General features: G+C 45.9%; 1 protein-coding gene across 17 annotated transcripts in view; it reads right to left on the reverse strand.

The window, feature by feature from the left end:
- Positions 1 to 21,907, reverse strand: part of ANK3 (ankyrin 3) — an 891,037-nt gene that overhangs the window by 167,495 nt on the left and 701,635 nt on the right. For 9 of the 17 annotated variants that reach the window (XM_073548269.1, XM_073548274.1, XM_073548278.1 and 6 more), the window contains one exon: positions 18,675 to 18,747. In XM_073548269.1, coding sequence (XP_073404370.1) covers positions 18,675 to 18,747 — 73 coding nt within the window. Of the gene's footprint in view, positions 1 to 2,239; positions 2,303 to 18,674; positions 18,748 to 21,907 lie in introns of all 17 variants that reach the window. The other 8 variants (XM_073548271.1, XM_073548272.1, XM_073548270.1 and 5 more) reach the window with 1 other exon arrangement.

Below are 21,907 nucleotides of genomic sequence, written 5' to 3' on the forward strand. Positions count from 1 at the left end.
GACGAGATGATAATTGGTGAAACTAAGAACGATAACTCCATCCCGATTAGTCCATGTAAACATGCGAGTAATTACCCAACGAATGGGCAAAACGCATAAAAATCATTGATGTCAGCAGCTATTTTTTGACAGAATATTTATAGAAAAATATCACATTAAGATAATAGCATTTTATTAGCGGCTCTAACACCCCAGGGTTAAACTCATCACCCACTTAGGCAATACCAGCTGAAGCTTCGTGCAGTTAAGATCCACACCAAAATTAATGGATTAGATTGGGAATAAAACAAACACTTGGACGGAATTGGAATTAAAGAATCAATTACTGTACGTAACTTGGAGCTCACACAACATCCTGACTGAGGGCTTTACCTACTGATAGTGCCAGTACTACAGACCTCACAACAGGGCAGGAACGTTTGGATGGACAGCCCTGGGATGACACAAGCCTGGCATCGAGTGCGATCTGTTTTTTCATTGACAAGTTTGAACCGTGAATTGAATCAATACTGATCGTGTCTCTAGATAGGGTTTTTTTTTGCAATCAGTTCACATAAAAATGAACCATTGACATATTGAAAGCTTTCGGGCAGGGCCCTCGCTCCTCCTGGAAATGTGCAACTCTGTGTTACTTTGTGTTGTCTTTATTGTTTGTACATGTCCCCGCTTAATTGTAAAGTGCTGTGGAATATGTTGGCGCTATATAAATATACTGTAATTATTATTGTCCTTGAAAAAACACAGAACATTATACTAAATGATGCCTAAGGGCTCTTTAAGATGATCGCATAATCGTCAGATCCCACCAATGTGATATTTGTGCCTTATCCTAAATTATATGTAATTTATATCGTAAGCCAGTTGTAGAAGATACGTGACGCTCCTTAATGGTAGATGAGAGCTCAAGTAGGATCCCTTTCCAAGTATAAAAGCAAAAGAAACGTGAAACTCCAACGTGAATTCAAAGGTTTATTACGGAATAGCAATCTTCTATGCATATGATTAACGTTTCGGCCACTACTTGGGCCTTCTTCAGAAACAGATAGCAAAAAGCAATCCTCATCACAGCACCATACTTTAATCTCCTAGTGCTGTCTTTTCTGTTGTCTGCTTGCTCTTTGCAATCCGTTTCAGAAGTTGGCCCAAGTGGCGGCCAAAACTTTAATCCTATGCATATACAGAAAATTGCTATTCCATAATAAAACTTTATTTTGGAGTGCCAAGTTCTCCAATGTAACAATTAGCCACATAAATTCCAGTGGGTTTTCTCTGTTTACATGTCTATATTGCATGGTCCAGGTACAAACTGTTATTTCTGGACTATATGCCTATGAGGCTGTTGAGTTTGGGTAATGAGACCCGCAGCTGGTCTGGAAATCACAGAAATTGTTTCTCCTGTTTTAAGACACCCATAAAGAAGCCACATTTTAGCGTCCATGTCAGGTTTGCAAGTCTTAGGCTACCTCCAGGTCTCCCCCAGCATGGTTCTACAGAACCAAAGCTAGATTAACATCAGGTTCTACAGTTATTTAAATTTAATCTGTCACAATGTTTTACATTTTTTATTAAATACATCTTAAACCTGAAGAGGCTGGTGTATATACTTTGCTGAATGGCTGAATAATCCCATTATAGATTCCAGCTAAAGAGTGAGAGAGCTCATGAGTCCAAGCGTATTCAATCTCTGTCCACCAATCCGGCCTGATTGACATTTACTGCTTGCACTGAGCAGTGTGAGATCTCAGCAGGGAGGAGGGACACTGCAAAGCTGTCAATTAGGATAGGTGGGCGGAGATTGCTTTTAAACTTTAATAAGGCATTATACAGCCATTCTGACAAAGGTTTTCAAAGTAAGTACACCATCAGGCCTCAGAACTCTTTGCAGTCTGTATTGTAATATCTGCTGAAGCAGAACTGTGGGAGGTTTACGTATTGTGGGCATAATATAAATGCTTAAATTTAGTCTTAGTTTAAATAATTTCTAGTGTTTGTAATGTCAAAATTGCTATGCTACGTATTTCTTGGGTCTAATGATAAGTTACCATAGTTCGTGGCACTCGGTTTGCTAGAAGACCCCAATAATTCTTTCCATTTTATATGGGAACGCTCGACTATTAATTAATGACTGTTACAGGCTGAACCTAAACCCTGTGGTTAACCCTGAATCTCATTGTTGTGAGAGCCTCAAATTACTGATAAATGTTAGTTGAATCCGCGGCGGATGAATAAAGCATTGTACCTTCATCCCCTTCTGATAGATACTCTGCATCACTGAGAATCTCAGGTACATTGGCTTTACGTACTGTGTAATTCAAGTAAACATAAGTAAATGGCAGATAGATATGCAGCAATGAGACACACAGAAAATTCATTTCTTTTGCACACAGAAATATTTGCTTATTGGCCGGCACTAATTTTCTCCAGTATACCGCAACAACAGACAAGATGGGCTGTAAAAATTTGTGACCGTAGACATGTGTAGCTGTTGGCTGCAAACTATTACACCTGATACTTCATCAAAGTGCGTTCTGTTTAGTATATGTTATTTTGGAGGGTAGGGGAGCAACCATTTCCTCTATTCTAAAGGGAAAGAGACGGACAGGTTCCCGACTCTGTAATAAAATCTGAGGACTGACCGCTCCGCCTCGTAGACATTACAGGAGCAGCACATCCACGTGAAAAGCAACAAAAATCTAATGTCTGTGTCCAACTTTATGTTTTTGTGGTTGATTTGCGGTCATTAGGTCACATAATAATATAGAGTATCGATAGGAAATGAGCGAACGTGCTCGAATAAGGTGGCATCGGAGCATGCTCGTGTGATAATCGAATGTTTTCGGCAGGCTCGAAAATTATGTTCGAGTCCCCACGGCTGCATTTCTCATGGCTGTTTCACAGCTTCAGTACATGCGGGGATTTCCTGTTTGTTAGGCAATCCCTGAATGTGTTGCATCTGTCAGACACAAGACATGCAGATGCAGGGACTCGAAATTATTTTTCGAGCATGCCGAAGACATTCGGTTAGCACACAAGCATGCTCCAATAACAAGTTATTCTAGCACGTATGTTCAACACTAGTACCTTACCATACCAGGAATATATATATATATAAAATGATAACTAAACTTATCTTACTTTATCTTATCTTTCTTCCAAAGTCCATGCAGAAGTGGCTGTTTCAGCTGCCTAGTTCATTCATTCAGATTAGCTGTTTTGAGCTGCAGGTCTAGCAAATATTTATACTTCTATGTGAGCATCTCTGGTTCCTTTCCCAATACTCATATACAGTGCCTTGCGAAAGTATTTGGCCCCCTGGAACTTTTCAACCTTTTCCCACATATCATGCTTCAAACATAAAGATACCAAATGTAACTTTTTGGTGAAGAATCAACAACAAGTGGGACACAATTGTGAAGTTGAATGAAAATTATTGGTTATTTTAAATTTTTGTGGAAATTCAAAAACTGAAAAGTGGGGCGTGCAATATTATTTGGCCCCTTTAACTTAAAACTTTGTTGCGCCACCATTTGCTGCGATTACAGATGCAAGTCACTTGGGGTATGTCTCTATCAGTTTTGTACATCAAGAGACTGAAATTCTTGCCTATTCTTCCTTGGCAAACAGCTCGAGCTCAGGGAGTTTGATGGAGATCGTTTGTGAACAGCAGTTTTCAGCTTTTTCCACAGATTCTCGATTGGATTCAGGTCTGGACTTTGACTTGGCCATTCTAACACCTGGATACATTTATTTGTGAACCATTCCATTGTAGATTTTGCTTTTTGCTTGAGATCTTTGTCTTGTTGGAAGGCAAATCTCCGTCCCAGTTTTAGGTCTTTTGCAGACTCCAACAGGTTTTCTTCAAGAATGGTCCTGTATTTGGCTCCATCCATCTTCCCATCAATTTGAAACATCTTCCCTATCCCTGCTGAAGAAAAGCCGGCCCAAACCATGATGCTGCCACCACCATGTTTGACAGTGGGGATGGTGTGTTCAGGGTGATGAGCTGTGTTGCCTTTACGCCAAACATATCGTTTGGCATTGTTGCCAAAAAGTTCGATTTTGGTTTCATCTGACCAGAGCACCTTCTTCCACATGTTTGGTGTGTCTCCCAGGTGGCTTGTTGCAAACTTTAAATGACACTTTTTATGGATATCTTTGAGAAATGGCTTTCTTCTTGCCACTCTTCCATAAAGGCCAGATTTGTGCAGTGTACGACTGATTGTTGTCCTATGGACAGACTGTCCCACCTCAGCTGTAGATCTCTGCAGTTCATCCAGAGTGATCAGGGGCCTCTTGGCTGCATCTCTGATCAGTCTTCTCCTTGTTTGAGATGAAAGTTTAGAGGGACGGCCGGGTCTTGGTAGATTTGCAGTGGTATGATACTCCTTACATTTCAAAATGATCGCTTGCACAGTGCTCCTTGGGATGTTTAAAGTTTTGGAAATCATTTTTGTGGCTTTAAACTTCCCCACAACAGTATCACGGACCTGCCTGTTGTGTTCCATGGTCTTCATGATGCTCTCTGTGCTTCAAACAGAACCCTGGGACTATGACAGAGCAGGAGCATTTATACAGAGACTTGGATAAACACAGGTGGATTATATTTATCATCATTAGTCATTTAGGACAACATTGGATCATTGAGAGATCCACAATGAACTTCTGGAGTGAGTTTGCTGCACTGAAAATAAAGGGGCCGAATAATATTGCACGCCACACTTTTCAGTATTTTAATTTCCACAAAAATTTAAAATAACCAATACATTTTGTTCAACTTCACAATTGTGTCCTACTTGTTGTTGATTCTTCACCAAAAATTTACATTTGGTATTTTTTTTTTTAAAGCATGATATGTGGGAAAAGATTGAAAAGTTCCAGGGGGTCGAATACTTTCGCAAGGCACTGTAGAAGACTGTTAGTAAATGGTGCAGGAGAATGGTGGAAGGGAGCAGAGATGCCCACACTGAAGGACAGATATTTGTTAGACCTGCAGTTCAAAACAGTTACTAAGTGCATGAACTAGGCAGCTCAAACAATCCTTTCAGCATGGAGTTTGGGAGAAAAGGAAGATAGATAAGGCAATCGAGCTCATAACTTTGCAAAAACTGATCAATATTTTAATTTAAAAAATATATATAATAAATATTTATATTTATTAATGAAAAATATTGTATTTTTTTTTTTTTTTTACACTTTTTAAATGTATGCCTTTTAAAAAAAAATGAATAGTTACTAATGCCATCTGCCTAGTACGTCTGTATTTGCAATTTTCATCAGGTGGCCAAGTATGCACAGTACATTTTTATAATAATGTCTGTAAAGCGCTGTATGCAAATTGCCTCTTTAGAGAAAAAGAGGACTTGAACTCTATAGCGCCACCTAGTGTAAAGCACTGTGGAAGTAATGGCGTAAATGAGTAAAATAAATAAATTTTATTGTCACAATTTGCCCTCTGCTGTGAAAGCACAATCCTCTGCCTGGCCAGAGCACATTTACAGAGCCATCCGAGATGGAAGAATCTAATGTTACTGCCTGCCGTGTGCCTAACTATCTTGACTGATTTACTGTGCCTTATCGGCCTTCTGTCTTCTGTCACGGTAGCTGCATAAAGTATTAAAATTCGATTCCTCCACCCTCACCTGCTTTTTAAATAATACCCTGGGAGGGAAGGAAGATTACACTTCTACAGCTTAGCGTAGATAGTGATAGAAGGATATAGATTTAGTGTGCATGCTCGGCCACTTAGAAAAAGTTGCAGACACAAGAACCACTAGGCAGGCAGCATTAATAACTAACTATGAATCATGGATACCTTTAGAACCCAATCTTTAGATCTTTTTAATAGGAGTAAATTTAAAAAAGGTCAAAAATACAATTTTAATCATAAATAAATATAACGGTGGCACAACCCCTTTATCTGATTTAAAAGGTTATTTTCAACTTTGCTGATTGCGGGGGGTCTGTCTGACCACTGGGCCCCTCACCAATCACAAGAACAGGTCTCTAAAATTACCCCTTAAAATAGAGCGGGGACTTATGGCAGAGAGAGGTACTTATGGTATGGTTATATGTGCACTGTAGGAAAGTTATTGGCCTACTTATGGCACTGTTATTTGGACACCATATGATATGATATGACTATTTGTACACACAGGTGCTTCTCACAAAATAAAAATATCATCAAAAAAATAATTTATTTCAGTTCTTCAATACGAAAAGTTAAACACAAACACAATACAAACAGAGTGATCTATATCAAGTGTTTATTTCTATTAGGCTATGTGCACACGTAGCAGAAAATTTCTGCTCAAAAACCTGACTCCCTTCCCAGAAACCGCGCGTTTTTTTCTGCGTTTTTTCCACGCGGTTTTGATGCGTTTTTTTCCGGCGCGTTTTCAAGACGCATACATAGAACTAACCAAAAACGCAGAAAAATCTGCGAAATTAATGAGTAGGCTGCGTTTTTTACCACGATGCGTTTTGTGGCAGGGCTAAGGGTCATGTAATCGATGGGAGATATGTGCCTCATAAATGGCTTATCTCCATAATGTAAGGCAGAAGTAAAGCGTACCAGATATGGTTATTGTTGTTGTTTGAAGGACCTGTGGTGAGGTCACAGTCATGTGACCAGTCAGCTGCTGGGATCGTGGGTGTGGCTACAGCCTTATAATGTGGCCTGCTCCTGAACCAGGGAGCTGTGTGTAGGGAGGACTAAGCCTCCCAAGTGTGCTGAGACTCCTGTTCTGAGTCTACAACCACGGACATTTGTGTTCTTTTGCCTGAGCTAAAGGTTCTTTTTTGGTGTTATGCTGCCTTGTGCGTTTATGACGTGAATAAACCACATGAACTTTGGAGGAACCTGTCTCATATTTGTCTCCTGCTGCACCTAAGCGAGTCACATCCCTACAATTGGTGGTATATGTGCGGGCAGCGGTCCCAGCAGAGACTTGAGACAGTTGCTGCATGTCCTGGGTGAAGTTTGCAGCGGGGCAACATTCACTGCCTGGAATAATGGAGGACCTGCTGAAACACCTGGTCCAGTCCCAGGCACTGCAGCAGGAAACCAACAAGCTGTTGTTACAGCAGATCCAGCAAAGCCAACAGGAGCAGCGGCAGCAGTTCCAGCAGAGCCAGCAGGAACAACGGCAGCAGATGCAGCTTCTGGCAACCTCCATCCAGGAGGGCAGGACGAGCGCCCCAACCCCAGGTTGGGCTGATGCCACCGACGTCGGGAAGGCGGTAAGACGCGCATTACAAAAAATGACCCCTGAGGATGATGTGGAGGCCTTCCTGACGGTGTTTGAGAGGGTGGCTGAGAGGGAAAAACTTCAGCCGGAGCGGTGGGCGGAGGTACTGGCCCCATACCTAACGGGGGAGCCCCAGAAGCGTACTTTGACCTGACCGTACAAGATGCTAGAGAGTATCCCAAATTAAAAGCGGAAATTCTTGCACGCTTGGGGGTAACAATGACTACCAGGGCACAGCGAGTTCATCGCTGGGCCTATCACTGGGACAAACCCCCGCGCTCCCAAATGTTTGACCTGTTGCACCTGGTCCAGAAATGGCTGCAGCCAGAGTCGGCTTCCCCTGCACAGATGGTAGAGCGAGTTGTGATGGATCGGTTTGTGCATTCCCTGCCGAGACCTCTACAGACTTGGGTTGCCCAGGGTGATCCCCAAAATGCTGATGAACTGGTTGGGCTGGTCGAGAGATACCAGGGGATGGAAGGTTCCTTGGGGAAGCAGCCCATTCCGTATTGGGGGTCCCAGCAGGGGGCGGAGTCCCAAAAAGGGGTGGGGCGTCCAAGGTCAAAAGGGGCGGGGGAGGCGGTGCCCAAGGTCCCTTCGGGTGATGTTATTTGCTGGAAGTGTCACAGGACAGGACATATAGCTGCCCGTTGTCCCCAGACCACCGAGCAGATGGACTGCAGCATGGGACGCTGTAGTTCATACTACGCATATCCAGCTTGCAGTGTGAACTCGCTACCTAACAAGGGGCCACAAGCGTGTCCCGTGAAGGTGAACGGTCGAGCAGTAATGGCGCTTCTGGACTCCGGGAGCTTGGTGACCCTTGTGAGGGCCAGTTTTCCTCTCCACAAACTCCCGGGTAAAAAGATTGGTGTTCGGTGCATACATGGCGATGCAAAGAACTACCCTATGGCTAGGGTGAATATTGAAACGGCGCATGGCACCGAGTCGCATGAAGTTGGCGTTGTTCAAGACTTGTTGCACCCTATAATTATTGGCCGGGATTTCTGTCTGTTTTGGGATCTGTGGGGGATGGGTTCTGAGTGTGCTAGCAAGAGCAGGGAACCAATCCACTCCACTGAGGTATCGCCACCACCTGAGGCAGATGGGTTTCCTTTATGTGTCCTTGTTGGGGATGAAGAGGAAAGGTCCCCTGTACCTGACATCCCGGAGTTAGGGGTGGCCGGGGAGAATTTTGGGACTGCCCAACATAGGGACCCCACGCTAAGGGAAGCCTTTAACAATGTCACCGTCATTAATGGGGTTGCACAAGAGCCGGGAGCAGACACAAGGCTTCCCTATTTTATGTTGAGTGGGGAATTGTTGTACCGGGTCACGAAAATAAGGGAGGAAGGGGTGGAGCAGTTAATAGTACCAGGCCCCTATAGACGGAAAGTGTTGGACATGGCCCATTCACACATCTTGGGGGGACACCTGGGGGTGGAAAAAACGCAGGAACGGATTGTACAGAGGTTCTATTGGCCTGGGTGTCACCGGGAAATAGCAAACTATTGCAGATCCTGCCCGACATGTCAGTTAACTACCCCCACATCTCATTTTCGGAACCCTCTTGTACCACTGCCCATTATTGAGGTGCCATTTGAGAGAATTGCCATGGACTTGGTCGGTCCCTTAGTTAAATCAGCTCGGGGCCATCAGTATATATTAGTCATCCTGGACTATGCCACACGCTATCCTGAGGCCATTCCCCTGAGAAACTCCTCCGCGAAGAGTATAGCCCGCGAGCTGGTCCATGTGTTTTCCCGGACAGGTTTGCCGAAGGAAATCCTGACCGACCAGGGGACACCTTTTATGAGCAAGGTGATGAGAGAATTGTGCAGAGTCTTGCAAATTTCCCGGTTAAGGACTTCAGTGTACATCCGCAGTCAGATGGCCTTGTTGAGAGGTTTAACAAGACACTGAAGAGCATGCTGAGAAAAGTCATAGAGGAAGATGGTAGAGACTGGGATTGTCTCTTACCGTATTTACTGTTTTCTATCCGAGGCCTCCACGGGGTTCTCGCCCTTCGAGCTTCTGTACGGCCGGCATCCACGAGGTCTCCTAGATATAGCCAAGGAAACCTGGGAAGTCGAAGTCCCGGCCCACAGAAGCGTCATTGAGCATGTGGCACTGATGCAGCAGAGGGTTGCGAAGGTGATGCCCATTGTTAAAGAACATCTCCGCCAGGCACAAGAGGCTCAGGCCAGGGTCTACAACCGGTCAGCCAGAGTGAGGCAGTTCAATCCGGGAGACCGCGTTCTCGTGCTAATCCCGACGGTGGAGAGTAAGTTCTTGGCCAAATGGCAAGGGCCATATGAGGTGGTGGAGAAGCTGGGAGACGTAAACTACAAGATTCACCAACCCGGAAGACGGAAGCCATACCAGGTTTACCATGTCAACCTCATCAAGCCGTGGCATGATAGAGAGCCAGCAGTAACTCCATGCTTGCTGGGCAACCTAGAAGGGGAGGTTGGAGCGGTTACCATAGCAGAGACGCTATCGAAGGCCCAGAAACAGCAGTGCCGGGAGTTACTCCAGAAAAACAGGGACCTGTTCTCAGAGGTGCCGGGGTGCACGAAGGTAGTGGAGCACGAAGTTCTGACCGAGGCACATGTGCGGGTGAACATGAAACCGTATCGTATTCCTGAGGCCCGGCGAGAGGTAATCTCCACAGAGGTGCAGCATATGATGCAGCTTGGGGTCATTGAGGAATCCAAGAGCGGCTGGTCGAGCCCGATTGTCCTGGTCCCAAAACCTGATGGTGAATGGAGGTTCTGCAACGATTACCGGAAGCTGAATGAGGTCTCCAAGTTCGACGCTTATCCCATGCCACGCGTTGATGAGCTCATCGAGAGACTTGGACCGGCCAGGTACATAACCACTTTGGATCTGACAAAGGGATATTGGCAGATTCCCGTGGCACAGGAAGCCAAGGAGAAGACCGCATTCTCCACACCAGACGGGTGCTTCCAGTATGTCCGGATGCCGTTTGGCCTACAGGGAGCTCCGGCAACCTTCCAGAGGGCGATGGATAGAATCCTTGCGCCTCATAAGCTATATGCTGCCGCATATCTGGATGATATCGTCATCTTTACCCCGGACTGGGAGACTCACCTGGAAAAGGTCCAAGCAGTGTTTGACGCTCTAAGAGAGGCGGGGTTTACAATAAACCCGAAGAAGTGTGCCTTGGGGAGAGAAGAAGCCAAGTGCCTCGGATATGTAGTGGGGCGTGGCGAGATCAAACCCCAAATCAATAAAGTGGAGGCAATTCAAACATGGCCGAGACCTCTGTCAAAGAAGCAAGTTAAAGCCTTCCTGGGGATTGTGGGATATTACAGGAGGTTCATCCCAAACTTCGCCACAATGACTGCACCTCTAACTGATCTGCTAAAGGGGACAAAGTCAGTGATGGTCAGCTGGTCCGAAGAAGCAGAGTCAGCCTTCCAGGAAATGAAGGGAGCTCTTTGTAAGCAACCCGTTTTGGTGGCCCCAGACTTTAAGCGTGAATTTGTCCTCCAGACAGATGCCTCAGATGTCGGGGTAGGAGCAGTCCTTTCCCAAGAGATACGTGGGGAGGAGCATCCTGTTCTCTACTTGAGTATGAAGTTGACTTCTTGTGAGAGAAATTACTCAGTTGTAGAGAAGGAGTGTTTGGCCATAAAATGGGCAGTGGACACATTACGGTACTACCTGGTGGGACGGAAGTTTAGGTTAATATCCGACCATGCCCCACTCAGGTGGATGAGGGAAACAAAGGGCAAGAATGCTAGGGTCACCCGCTGGTTCTTAGTCCTACAAGACTTCAGCTTCCATGTAGAGCATAGGGCCGGGAAGCTACATGGGAATGCCGATGTCCTCTCCAGAATCCCTTGCCTGGTAGGTAAAAGTGCCAAGCCCTACGGCTTTAGGCAGAGGGGGGAGGTATGTGGCAGGGCTAAGGGTCGTGTAATCGATGGGAGATATGTGCCTCATAAATGGCTTGTCTCTATAATGTATGGCATAAGTAAAGCATACCAGATATGGTTATTGTTGTTGTTTGAAGGATCTGTGGTGAGGTCACAGTCAGGTGACCAGTCAGCTGCTGGGATCGTGGGTGTGGCTACAGCCTTATAATGTGGCCTGCTCCTGAACCAGGGAGCTGTGTGTAGGTAGGACTAAGCCTCCCATGTGTGCTGAGACTCCTGTTCTGAGTCTACAACCACGGACATTTGTGTTCTTTTGCCTGATCTAAAGGTTCCTTTTTGGTGTTATGCTGCCTTGTGCATTTATGACGTGAATAAACCACATGAACTTTGGAGGAACCTGTCTCATATTTGTCTCCCGCTGCACCTAAGCGAGTCACATCCCTACAGTTTTTTTCGCGGTGAAAAACGCATCAATATGCACAAAAAGTGCAAAATGCATAGAAACTAATGGGAAGCTTATTTTTAGCAGTTTTATAGCAGTTTAATTGGCAAAACTGCTAAAAAAACGCTGTGTGTGAACACAGCCTTAATGTTGATGATTATGGCTTACAGCCAATGAAATCCCGAAAGACATTATCTCAGTAAATTAGAATACTTTATAACATCAGCTTGAAAATTTATTTTAAAATCCAAAATGTTGGCCTACTGAAATGTATGTAAATGCACGCAATACCTGGTCAGGGCTCCTTTTGCATCAGTTACTGCATCAATGCGGAGTGGAATGGAGGTGATCAGCCTGTGGCACTGCTGAGGTGTTATGGAAGCCCAGGTTGCTTTGATAGCAGCTGTGATAAAACACTCCAGGATCGCCTCTGCTGGGGTCAAAGGTCACGTGCACTCGGCATAAAACTCAGGCGCAGAGCTGGGATTCGGGTGTAACTGACCCTGGGTCAGGTTTATTAACGGTGAAAGCAATGCAAAAGGAAATAAAACATAAAACAAATCCTTGCCTGTCCGGCACTAACTAAACAATGGACAACCTAACTACCAACTGGCGGGCTTCTCCCGTCCAGCCAAAACACAGTTGCAGTGGGCACTGCTTCCACTCACGTGTGTCTCTCACACAGACAGGCTCTCTGTGTTCCCAGGCTGAGACACTCACACAACCACCTGGCATCCTTTTATATCCACCTCCCATTATTCATTAGCAAGCAGGTGCGATACTGACCAGACTAGGCCACATAGGAAAGGAATCTGGGCGAGATATACCTGCCCTCATCCACTATTCCCACATGATTCTCACATATCCCCCCCTTCTGCTCAGACCACTCCGGTCGAGCAATGACACCCGCCAAACAGTGCACTCGGGACAGGGCATCTGCATTTCCCATCTGTACCCCTGGGCGGTGCTCCACCGTAAAAGTGTAGGCCTGCAGGGCAAGGAACCACCGGGTCACCCGGCTGCATCCACTTGAGAGGAGCATGGTCAGTGATCAGCCTGAACTTTCGGCCCACCAGGTAATATTTGAGGGCCTCTAGAGCCCACTTAATGGCGAGGCACTCTTTTTCTACGACTGCATACCTTTGCTCGTGTTTATTCAGCTTCCTGCTGAGATAGAGGACTGGGTGTTCCACTCCGTCCCTCACTTGTGAGAGTACGGCCCCGATACCGGTATCAGAGGCATCTGTTTGTACCACAAACTCACTGCGGAAGTCCGGAGTCACCAGTACGGGCTAAGAGCAAAGTGCCCGTTTTAGGCCATGGAAGGCTTCTTCAGCCGCTAAACTCCATTTAATCATGACGGAGTCTTTCCCTTTCGTAAGATCCGTCAGGGGGGTAGCGATGGCTGCAAAATTGGGTATGAACCTGCGATAATAACCGGTGATCCCCAGGAAGGCTTGCACCTGCTTCTTGTTGACAGGTTGTGGCCAGTCCTGAACCGCCTGAATCTTATCAACCTGGGGTTTAACAACACCCCTCCCAATTACATACCCCAAATACCGGGCTTCTTCTAGCCTGATGTGACATTTCTTGGGGTTCGCGGTTAGACCTGCCTCCCACAGGTAGTCAATCACAGCTTGTACTTTCTGGAGATGAGTCTCCCAGTCCAAGCTGTAAATGACAATGTCATCCAAATAGGCCAAAGCGTACTGCCTATGCGGCCTCAGGACTCGATCCATCAGTCTCTGGAAGGTCACCGGTGCTCCGTGCAGTCCAAACGGCATATACACATACTGAAATACACCTTCTGGGGTAGCAAATGCTGTCTTTTCTCTGGCAGCCTCCACCAGAGGGATCTGCCAATACCCCTTTGTTAGGTCTAGGGTCGTAATATACCGGGCTTTTCCTAACCGATCTATTAACTCGTCGACCCAGGGCATGGGGTAGGCATCAAATTTTGAGACCGCATTCAGTTTCCTGAAGTCATTGCAGAACCGGATGGTGCCGTCCGGTTTAGGAATTAGCACAATCGGGCTGGACCAAGCACTGTGCGATTCCTCAATGACACCTAACTCTAACATTGCCTTCACTTCTCGGGAAACGGCTTCACGGCGCGCTTCCGGGATTCGGTAGGGCTTTACGTGAACTGTGGCACCAGGTTCCGTTACGATGTCATGTTTTATTAGCGTAGTCTGCCCGGGTTTTTCTGAGAAAAACTTTTGGTTGTGAAGTAGAAACTGCCTGACCTCAGTCTTTTGCTGCTCCGAGAGAGTCTCTGCAACCCGTACCTCCGGTACGGTATGCGAGCAGACAGGACGGGCCAGCTCCGCTGACAAGGCAGACCGATCCTTCCAGGGCTTTATCAGATTTACATGATAAATCTGTTCAGGTTTCCATTTACCTGCCTGGTATACTTTGTAGTTTACTTCACCAACTCTTTCCTTGATCTCAAAGGGGCCCTGCCACTTTGCCAGGAACTTACTGTCCACTGTGGGGACCAGGATCAGTACCCTATCTCCGGGTGCAAATGTACGGATCTTGACGCCCCTATCATAGATTCTTTTTTGGGCTCCTTGAGCCTGTATCATGTGTTCTTTGACGATAAGCATAACAGCCGCAATACGGTCCTGCATTTGTGTGACGTGATCTATCACTGTTTTAAACGGAGTGACCTGACCCTCCCAGGTTTCTTTTGCAACGTCTAACAGTCCGCGAGGACGTCGGGCGTACAATAACTCGAAAGGCGAGAATCCCGTGGAAGACTGGGGTACTTCCCTGATGGCAAAAAGCAAATACGGAAGTAAATAGTCCCAGTTCTTCCCATCCTTGTCTATCACCTTTCTCAGCATCTGCTTCAGAGTTTTATTGAACCGTTCGACCAACCCGTCTGTTTGAGGGTGATACACGGATGTGCGTAACGGTTCGATTTGTAACAATCGGCAGAGCTCCTTCATTACCCTGGACATAAAGGGGGTCCCCTGGTCGGTGAGTATCTGTTTTGGTATACCGACCCGACTAAACACATGCACCAGTTCCTTGGTAATCGTCTTGGTGGCCGTGTTACGCAAAGGGATGGCCTCCGGGTAACGAGTGGCATAATCCAAGATGACCAGGATATGTTGGTGTCCACGTGCAGACCGTGGAAGGGGCCCAACTAAATCCATCCCAATCCTCTCAAACGGGACTTCAATAATAGGTAGGGGTACCAAAGGGCTACAGAACCGGGGCTTAGGTGCAGAGGCTTGGCAGTCAGGACAAGACTCACAATATACACGGATATCCTGATGCATGCCTGGCCAAACAAAACAGTGTAATATCCTTTCGGTGGTTTTCTGGACTCCCAGGTGACCTCCCATCACATGTCCGTGGGCCAGGTCCAGCACCTGCCGCCGGTAGGGTTTTGGCACGACTAATAGTTGCACCGTATCTTCCCCCTTTTTCTCTATCTGATAGAGTAAATCATTCTCCAGAACCATGTAAGGATATGCCAGCCTAGAGCCAGGTTCTACGGGTACCCCATTTATCACTTTTACATTTGTCCTAGCCTGAGAAAGGGTAGGATCCTTTATTTGCTCGCTTTGGAAGTCATCTTTCTGAACTTCTAAATCCGGCAAACGGGGAGGTGGACGGCTGTCAGCCTCCTCCTCTTCCCCGGTCTCCTCCGTATCACCCGCCATGACTGAAAACGGGAACTGCAGGTCATTTCCCACAGACTCTTCCCCCGAGTCTTCAGGGGAGACATCTTCCAGGGGTTCGAGACCCCCACGCGCCCTGGGAGAAGAATCTTGTACACTATTACCCGAGGGCATCAACTGATTCTCCCACAATTGCCAGAAGTGGGAAAAATCCCAGCCCAGGATAACATCATGCAATAACGCCGGGACAAGTCCCACTTTATGTTGCACAGACCCATAGGAAGTAGTAATGCATATGACCGTGGTGAGGTACGAACAGGTGTCTCCATGCACACACGTTACAGAAAATTTGTCTGATGGTCCAGTCGGGGCTGACACCAGACTGGCCTTCACCAGAGTCACCACACTTCCCGAGTCTAACAATGCCACCACATTTTTGCCATCAACAGTTAAATCACACAAGTGTTTTTCCACATCCTTTTGACCGGCATTCACACTCACTACCCGTGCAACCATAGACATGCGGTTTTTAGAGTCTGTGATGTCGCACTGCATGGGTTCAGTAGTGACCGGATAGTTCGCAGCAATATGTCCCATCTCTTGGCAGCGGAAACACCTAACGGGCCCCTTGCTTAGACCATAGTTCGTTACTCTCGGCCTCGCAGTGCGGGCAGTCCCGTTTTCCTCCCCCACTGTCTTAGGGATTTTTCCATCTCCCCTACTCCCTGGAACAGTCTTACCGGTTCCACGTGGAGACGATGAAGAACGAGGTGGGGTAGCGTCATCTCGGAGTCCTTCCGCCACGGAGTAACGTTCCACCAGATCCACCAGTTGATCTGCCGTCGTAGGATTTCCATGGCTTACCCACTTCCTCAGGGCTGGCGGTAGAGCTCTCAAGTACTTGTCCATGATGACTCTCTGGATTATCTCTGGCGCTGTCAACACCTCGGGTTGTAGCCACTTCTTCGTCACGTGGATCAGGTCGAACATCTGTGACCGCGGTGGTTTATCCGGCTGATAAGTCCATTGATGCACTCTCTGTGCACGGACAGCAGTCGTCACTCCCAGCCGGGCCAAGATCTCGGCTTTCAGTTTGTCAAAGTCCTGCGCAGCTTCAGGCTCTAAGTCATAATAAGCCTTTTGGGCCTCACCGGAAAGAAACGGGGCAATCAGGCCGGCCCATCGTGCCTTCGGCCATTTTTCTCGTACCGCCGTCCGTTCAAACGTGGTCAGGTATGCCTCGACGTCATCTTCGGTCGTCATCTTCTGCCAGTACCGACTCACGTGAATCACGCTCGACTCGGCTTCCAGTTTAACCTCATGTAGGCTTGCCAGGCGCTGCGCCACCTGCTGGAGAAGCGAACGATCGGTAGCTGTCATGTCCACCAACTCCTTCAGCTGGGCCATCATCACCCGATTAGCTTCTTGCTGGACGGCGGTGGACTGTACCAGCGCTTTCACCACGTCCTCCATGCTCATGCTTGCAACGTGCTGCCCGCGTTCTCCACCACAATGTGATAAAACACTCCGGGATCGCCTCTGCTGGGGTCAAAGGTCACGTGCACTCGGCATAAAACTCAGGCGCAGAGCTGGGATTCGGGTGTAACTGACCCTGGGTCAAGTTTATTAACGGTGAAAGCAATGCAAAAGGAAATAAAACATAAAACAAATCCTTGCCTGTCCGGCACTAACTAAACAATGGACAACCTAACTACCAACTGGCGGGCTTCTCCCGTCCAGCCAAACCACAGTTGCAGTGGGCACTGCTTCCACTCACGTGTGTCTCTCACACAGACAGGCTCTCTGTGTTCCCAGGCTTAGACACTCACACAACCACCTGGCATCCTTTTATATCCACCTCCCATTATTCATTAGCAAGCAGGTGCGATACTGACCAGACTAGGCCACATAGGAAAGGAATCTGGGCGAGATATACCTGCCCTCATCCACTATTCCCACATGATTCTCACACAGCCTTCAGCTCCTCTGCATTGTTGGGTCTGGTGTCTCTCATCTTCCTCTTGACAATACCCCATAGATTCTCTATGGGGTTAAGCTCAGGCGAATTTGCTGGCCAATCAAGCACAGTGATACTGTTGTTTGTAAACCAGGTATTGGTACTTTTGGCAGTGTGGACAGGTGCCAAGTAATGCTGGAGAATGAAATTTCCATCTCCAAAAGCTTGTCGGCAGAGGGAAGCATGAAGGGCTCTAAAATTTCCTGGTAGACGGCTGCGCGGACTTTAATCTTGATAAAACACAGTGAACCTACACCAGCAGATGACATGGCTTCCAAACCATCACTGATTGTGGAAACTTCACACTAGACCTCAAGCAGCTTGGATTGTGGTCTCTCCACTCTTCCTCCTGACTCTGGGACCTTGATTTTCAAATGAAATGCAAAATTTGCTTTAATCTGAAAACACCTTGGACCACTGAGCAACAGTCCAGTTCTTTCTCTCCTTGGCCCAGGTAAGACGCTTCTGGTGTTGTCTATTGGTCATGAGTGGCTTGACACAAGGAATGTGACACTTGTAGCCCATGTCCTGGATATGTCTGTGTGTGGTGGCTCTTGAAGCAATGACTCCAGCAGCAGTCCACTCCTTTTGAATTTCCCCCAAATATTTGAATGGCCTTTTCTTTACAATCCTTTCAAGGCTGCGGTTATCCCGTTTGCTTGTGTACCTGTTTCTACCACACTTTTTCCTTCCATTCAATTTTCCTCCATTAATATGCTTGATACAATACTCTGAACAGCCAGCTTCTTTAGCAATCACCTTTTGTGGCTTACCCTCTTTGTGGAGTGTGTCAATGACTGCCTTCTGGACATCTATCAAGTCAGCAGTCTTCCCCATGATTATAGAGCCTACTGAAACAGACTAATGTACCTTTTTAAACGCTTAGGAAGGCTTTGTAGGTGTTTTTATTAATTATTCTAATTTACTGAGATGATAACTTTTGGGCTTTCATTGGCGCTGTAAGCCCTAATTATCATTAACAGAAATAAACACTTGAAATAGATCACTCTGTTTGTAATGACTCTATATAATATATGAGTTTCACTTTTTGGATTAAAAACTGAAATAAATTAACTTTTTGATGATATTCTAATTTTGTGAGAAGCACCTGTATATTGCATGATCGGGGTGGAGTACCAATAGAAGGTACTACGCATGGTCCAACATAGGCTATAGTTCCTGGTGCCATCTCTGCACACCCATATCAACACCCCTGACTGAAAAGCAAAATCCCTGCGCTCAGGCTTCTGCTTATGCTCTTATTTTGTAACTCTGTGCGGCATTATCAGGATTTCAGGAATACTGGATTTAGATCTAAATAAATTTTACTGGATATTAAATTAATGGAGGCAAAAAATTAAAAGCTAAAACTCTTTACAGTGCTGGTGATGACACAGATAAAAGGAAGGATATACGCTGTTCCCATACCTTCATCGTCTGACATGTCCAAGACCTCGTTCATTGTTTCAGGAACATTCATTTTATGCTTTTCAGTCACCATCTGTTGTATTAAAAAAAAAGAAATGATCACTTCCTATGTTAAGTTAGGATGTACTAAGCCAAGTATGATAACATAGTTGGAAAAAGCAGCAAGATGATGTGTTGTGTGTGTGGCGGCGGCTTTCATGCCAAGAGAAGAGCAATCCCGGGAGTTGATAAAAGATTTACGATGCTTATAACACGTGGGCTCCAAACTCTGAAACCTCAACACACGGAATACAAGCACAGATATCTTGATTAATACATAAAGGAAGGTCATTGTGCTTGAAGAGGTTGTCCTGCGGTCAGAATGTCCAGCAGACTGGCAGGAGTTTGTGTGGAGCAGTGGTCATAGTTGGAAGAAGTCAAACAGAAACCACCAAGTGAAAGTGGACCCTCCCCACTGTAGGTTCGTGAAAAAAGGGGACAGCGGGATGAGAGTAATGAATATCTACAAGATCAGACTACACACAGGATTTACTTGTGGTCTGCAACCGTGGAGACACAGAAGTGTGCATAGCTGTAGTACAAAAGAAAATGAGTCTAAAAAGGTTCATGACGTTAACTTTATGAAACATCTTTTAAATCTGAAGCACACAATAAAATAAGTAACCTAACATCACTAATTCGGCATATTATGCATTTAGACATCTCACTTGTGACAGTGGCACATCCAATCACAAGGTTTACAGGTGCATTTTGCTACATACATTTTCCCATCTGCTTGGTTTCCGTCTATCTCCACCCTTCTCAGACTTTAAGAAATCAGATCTGTCAACCAAAGAGTACGGGGAGGGGGAGATATAGGGTAAACGACGGGTGGGAAGGTGTATTTAAATGACTGGTTCTGCCGTGAAGCTCAGAGCAAGGGGACTTAAGGGCCTGTCACACTAAGCGATATCGCTAGCAATATCGCTATAACGTCACTGGTTTTTGTGACGTTATAGCGATATTGCTAGCGATATCGCTATGTCTGATACTTACCTCCGACCGCTCCCCCGCTGGTTATCGCTGATCGAGCGAGAACGTCCTGGACCGTTTCTCGTCGTCAGCTTCCTGCTGTGGAGACGAGCGACACGTGGACACGGGCGGGAGGACGTCTTCATCGCCTCGTCTGACACGTAAGTAGCGACCCCGCCCCTGCGATGTCGCTGGTGAGATCTGGCTGTGTGGCAGCTCACTAGCGACCACTTAGCGATGTACCAGCGATCCTGACCGCGTCATATCGCTGGTCGGGATCGCTGGTACATCGCTAAGTGTGACAGTACCTTTAGTTTGAACAGTCATTCTGTGATGACAGAGTCTCTTTAAAGAGAATATGTCAGTAGGAGCCATCCTTCTAAGTCGGGTATATGGGCATGTAGGTCATAAAAAGGTGCATGAAATGATACTGTAATGGGGGAGAATCCCTCCAAAAATATTAATTATTAAAGGGGGAACTCCTACATCTCTAATGAGTTCCGATATTAATTTTTATCCCTTTAGTGACAGAGCCAGTTTTGACCTTAATGACCAAGCCAATTTTTACAATTCTGACCACTGTCAATTTATGAGGTTATAACTCTTGGAACGCTTCAACTGATCCCACTGATTCTGAAAATGTTTTTTTCATGACATATTGTACTTCATGTAAGTGGTAACATTTCTTTGATATGACTTGCGTTTATTTATTAAAAAAATGGAAATTTGGCAACAATTTAGAAAATTTAGCAATTTTCAAACTTAATTTTTGTGCCCTTAAATCAGAGAGTTACCGTATGCCACACAAAATTGATAATAAATAACATTTCCCACATGTCTACTTTACATCAGCACAATTTTGGAAACATATGTATTTTTTTTAAGACGTTATATGGTTTAAAAGTTGACCAGAGATTTCTCATTTTTCCAACAAAATTTACAACATAATTTTTTTTAGGGACCACCTCACATTTGAAGTGAGTTTGGGGGGTCAATATAACAGAAAATACCCAAAAATGACACCATTCTAAAAACTGCACCCCTCAGGGTGTGCAAAACCACACTCAAGAAGTTTATTAACCCTTCAGGTGCTTCATGAGAACTAAAGCAATGTGGAATGGAAAAATGAACATTTTACTTTTTTCACAAAAAAATTACTTTGGAACCAAACTTTTTTATTTTCACAAAGGTATCAGGAGAAAATGGACCACAAAATTTGTTGTGCAATTTCTCCTGAGTACGCCGATACACCACATGTGGGGAAAAGTCACTGTTTGGGCGCATGGAAAGGCTCAGAAGGGAAGGATCGCTGTTTGACATTTTGAACGCAAAATTGGCTGGAATCAATGGTGGGCACCATGTTGCGTTTGGAGACCCCCGATGTACCTAATCAGTGGAAACACCCCAATTCTAACTCCAACCCTAACACCAACCCTAATCCCAACACACCCCTAACCCTAATCCCAACTCTAACTATAACCCTAACCACTGCCCTAACCCCAACATCACCCTAACCCCAACACCACAACCCTTACCCCAACACTAACCCTAGCCCCAACCCTAACCCTTGCCCAACCCTAACCCTAGCTATAACCCCAACTATAACCCAAACCTTAGCCCCCAGCCCTAACTTTAGCCCAACTCTAACTTTAACCCCAACTATAACCCCAACAATAACCTTAGCCCTAGTCCCTCCCTAACCCTAGCTATAACCTCAACTATAAGCCTAACCATAACCCTAATGGAAAAATGGAAATAAATACGTTTTTTATTATTTTATTACTTTTACCTAACTAAGGAGGTGATAAAGGGGGGGTTTGATTTACTATTTTTTTTATTTTGATCACTGTGATAGGGTCTATCACAGTGATCAAAATGAATCAATAAAAAAAAAATTTCCTATTGTTGCCGGGTGCTGGCCGGCACATCTCGGCGAGCGCACTGCGCATGCGCCCGCCATTTCCTTCCTGGAATAAGACGCCACCAGCCAGGGGAGATGCAGGAGGGTCCAGGGACACCGGAGGTACCGGAGGGGATAGGGGGACCCCATTTATCTCTCCTCTGATGTGGATCACATCAGAGGAGAGAGAAATTAAATGGTAAATCTGATTTTTTTTGAAACACTGGGGTCGGTAAAAACCGACTCGAATCATGTTCTCTGGGGTCTCAGTTACCACTGGTAGCTGAGACCCCGGAGATTTTCTGACTCTGCTGGGCGCGAT

This window comes from Dendrobates tinctorius, unplaced genomic scaffold (assembly GCF_039654945.1).
Source record: "Dendrobates tinctorius isolate UK_male_01 unplaced genomic scaffold, ASM3965494v1 ptg000156l, whole genome shotgun sequence".
NCBI classification, from domain to species: Eukaryota; Metazoa; Chordata; class Amphibia; order Anura; family Dendrobatidae; genus Dendrobates; species Dendrobates tinctorius.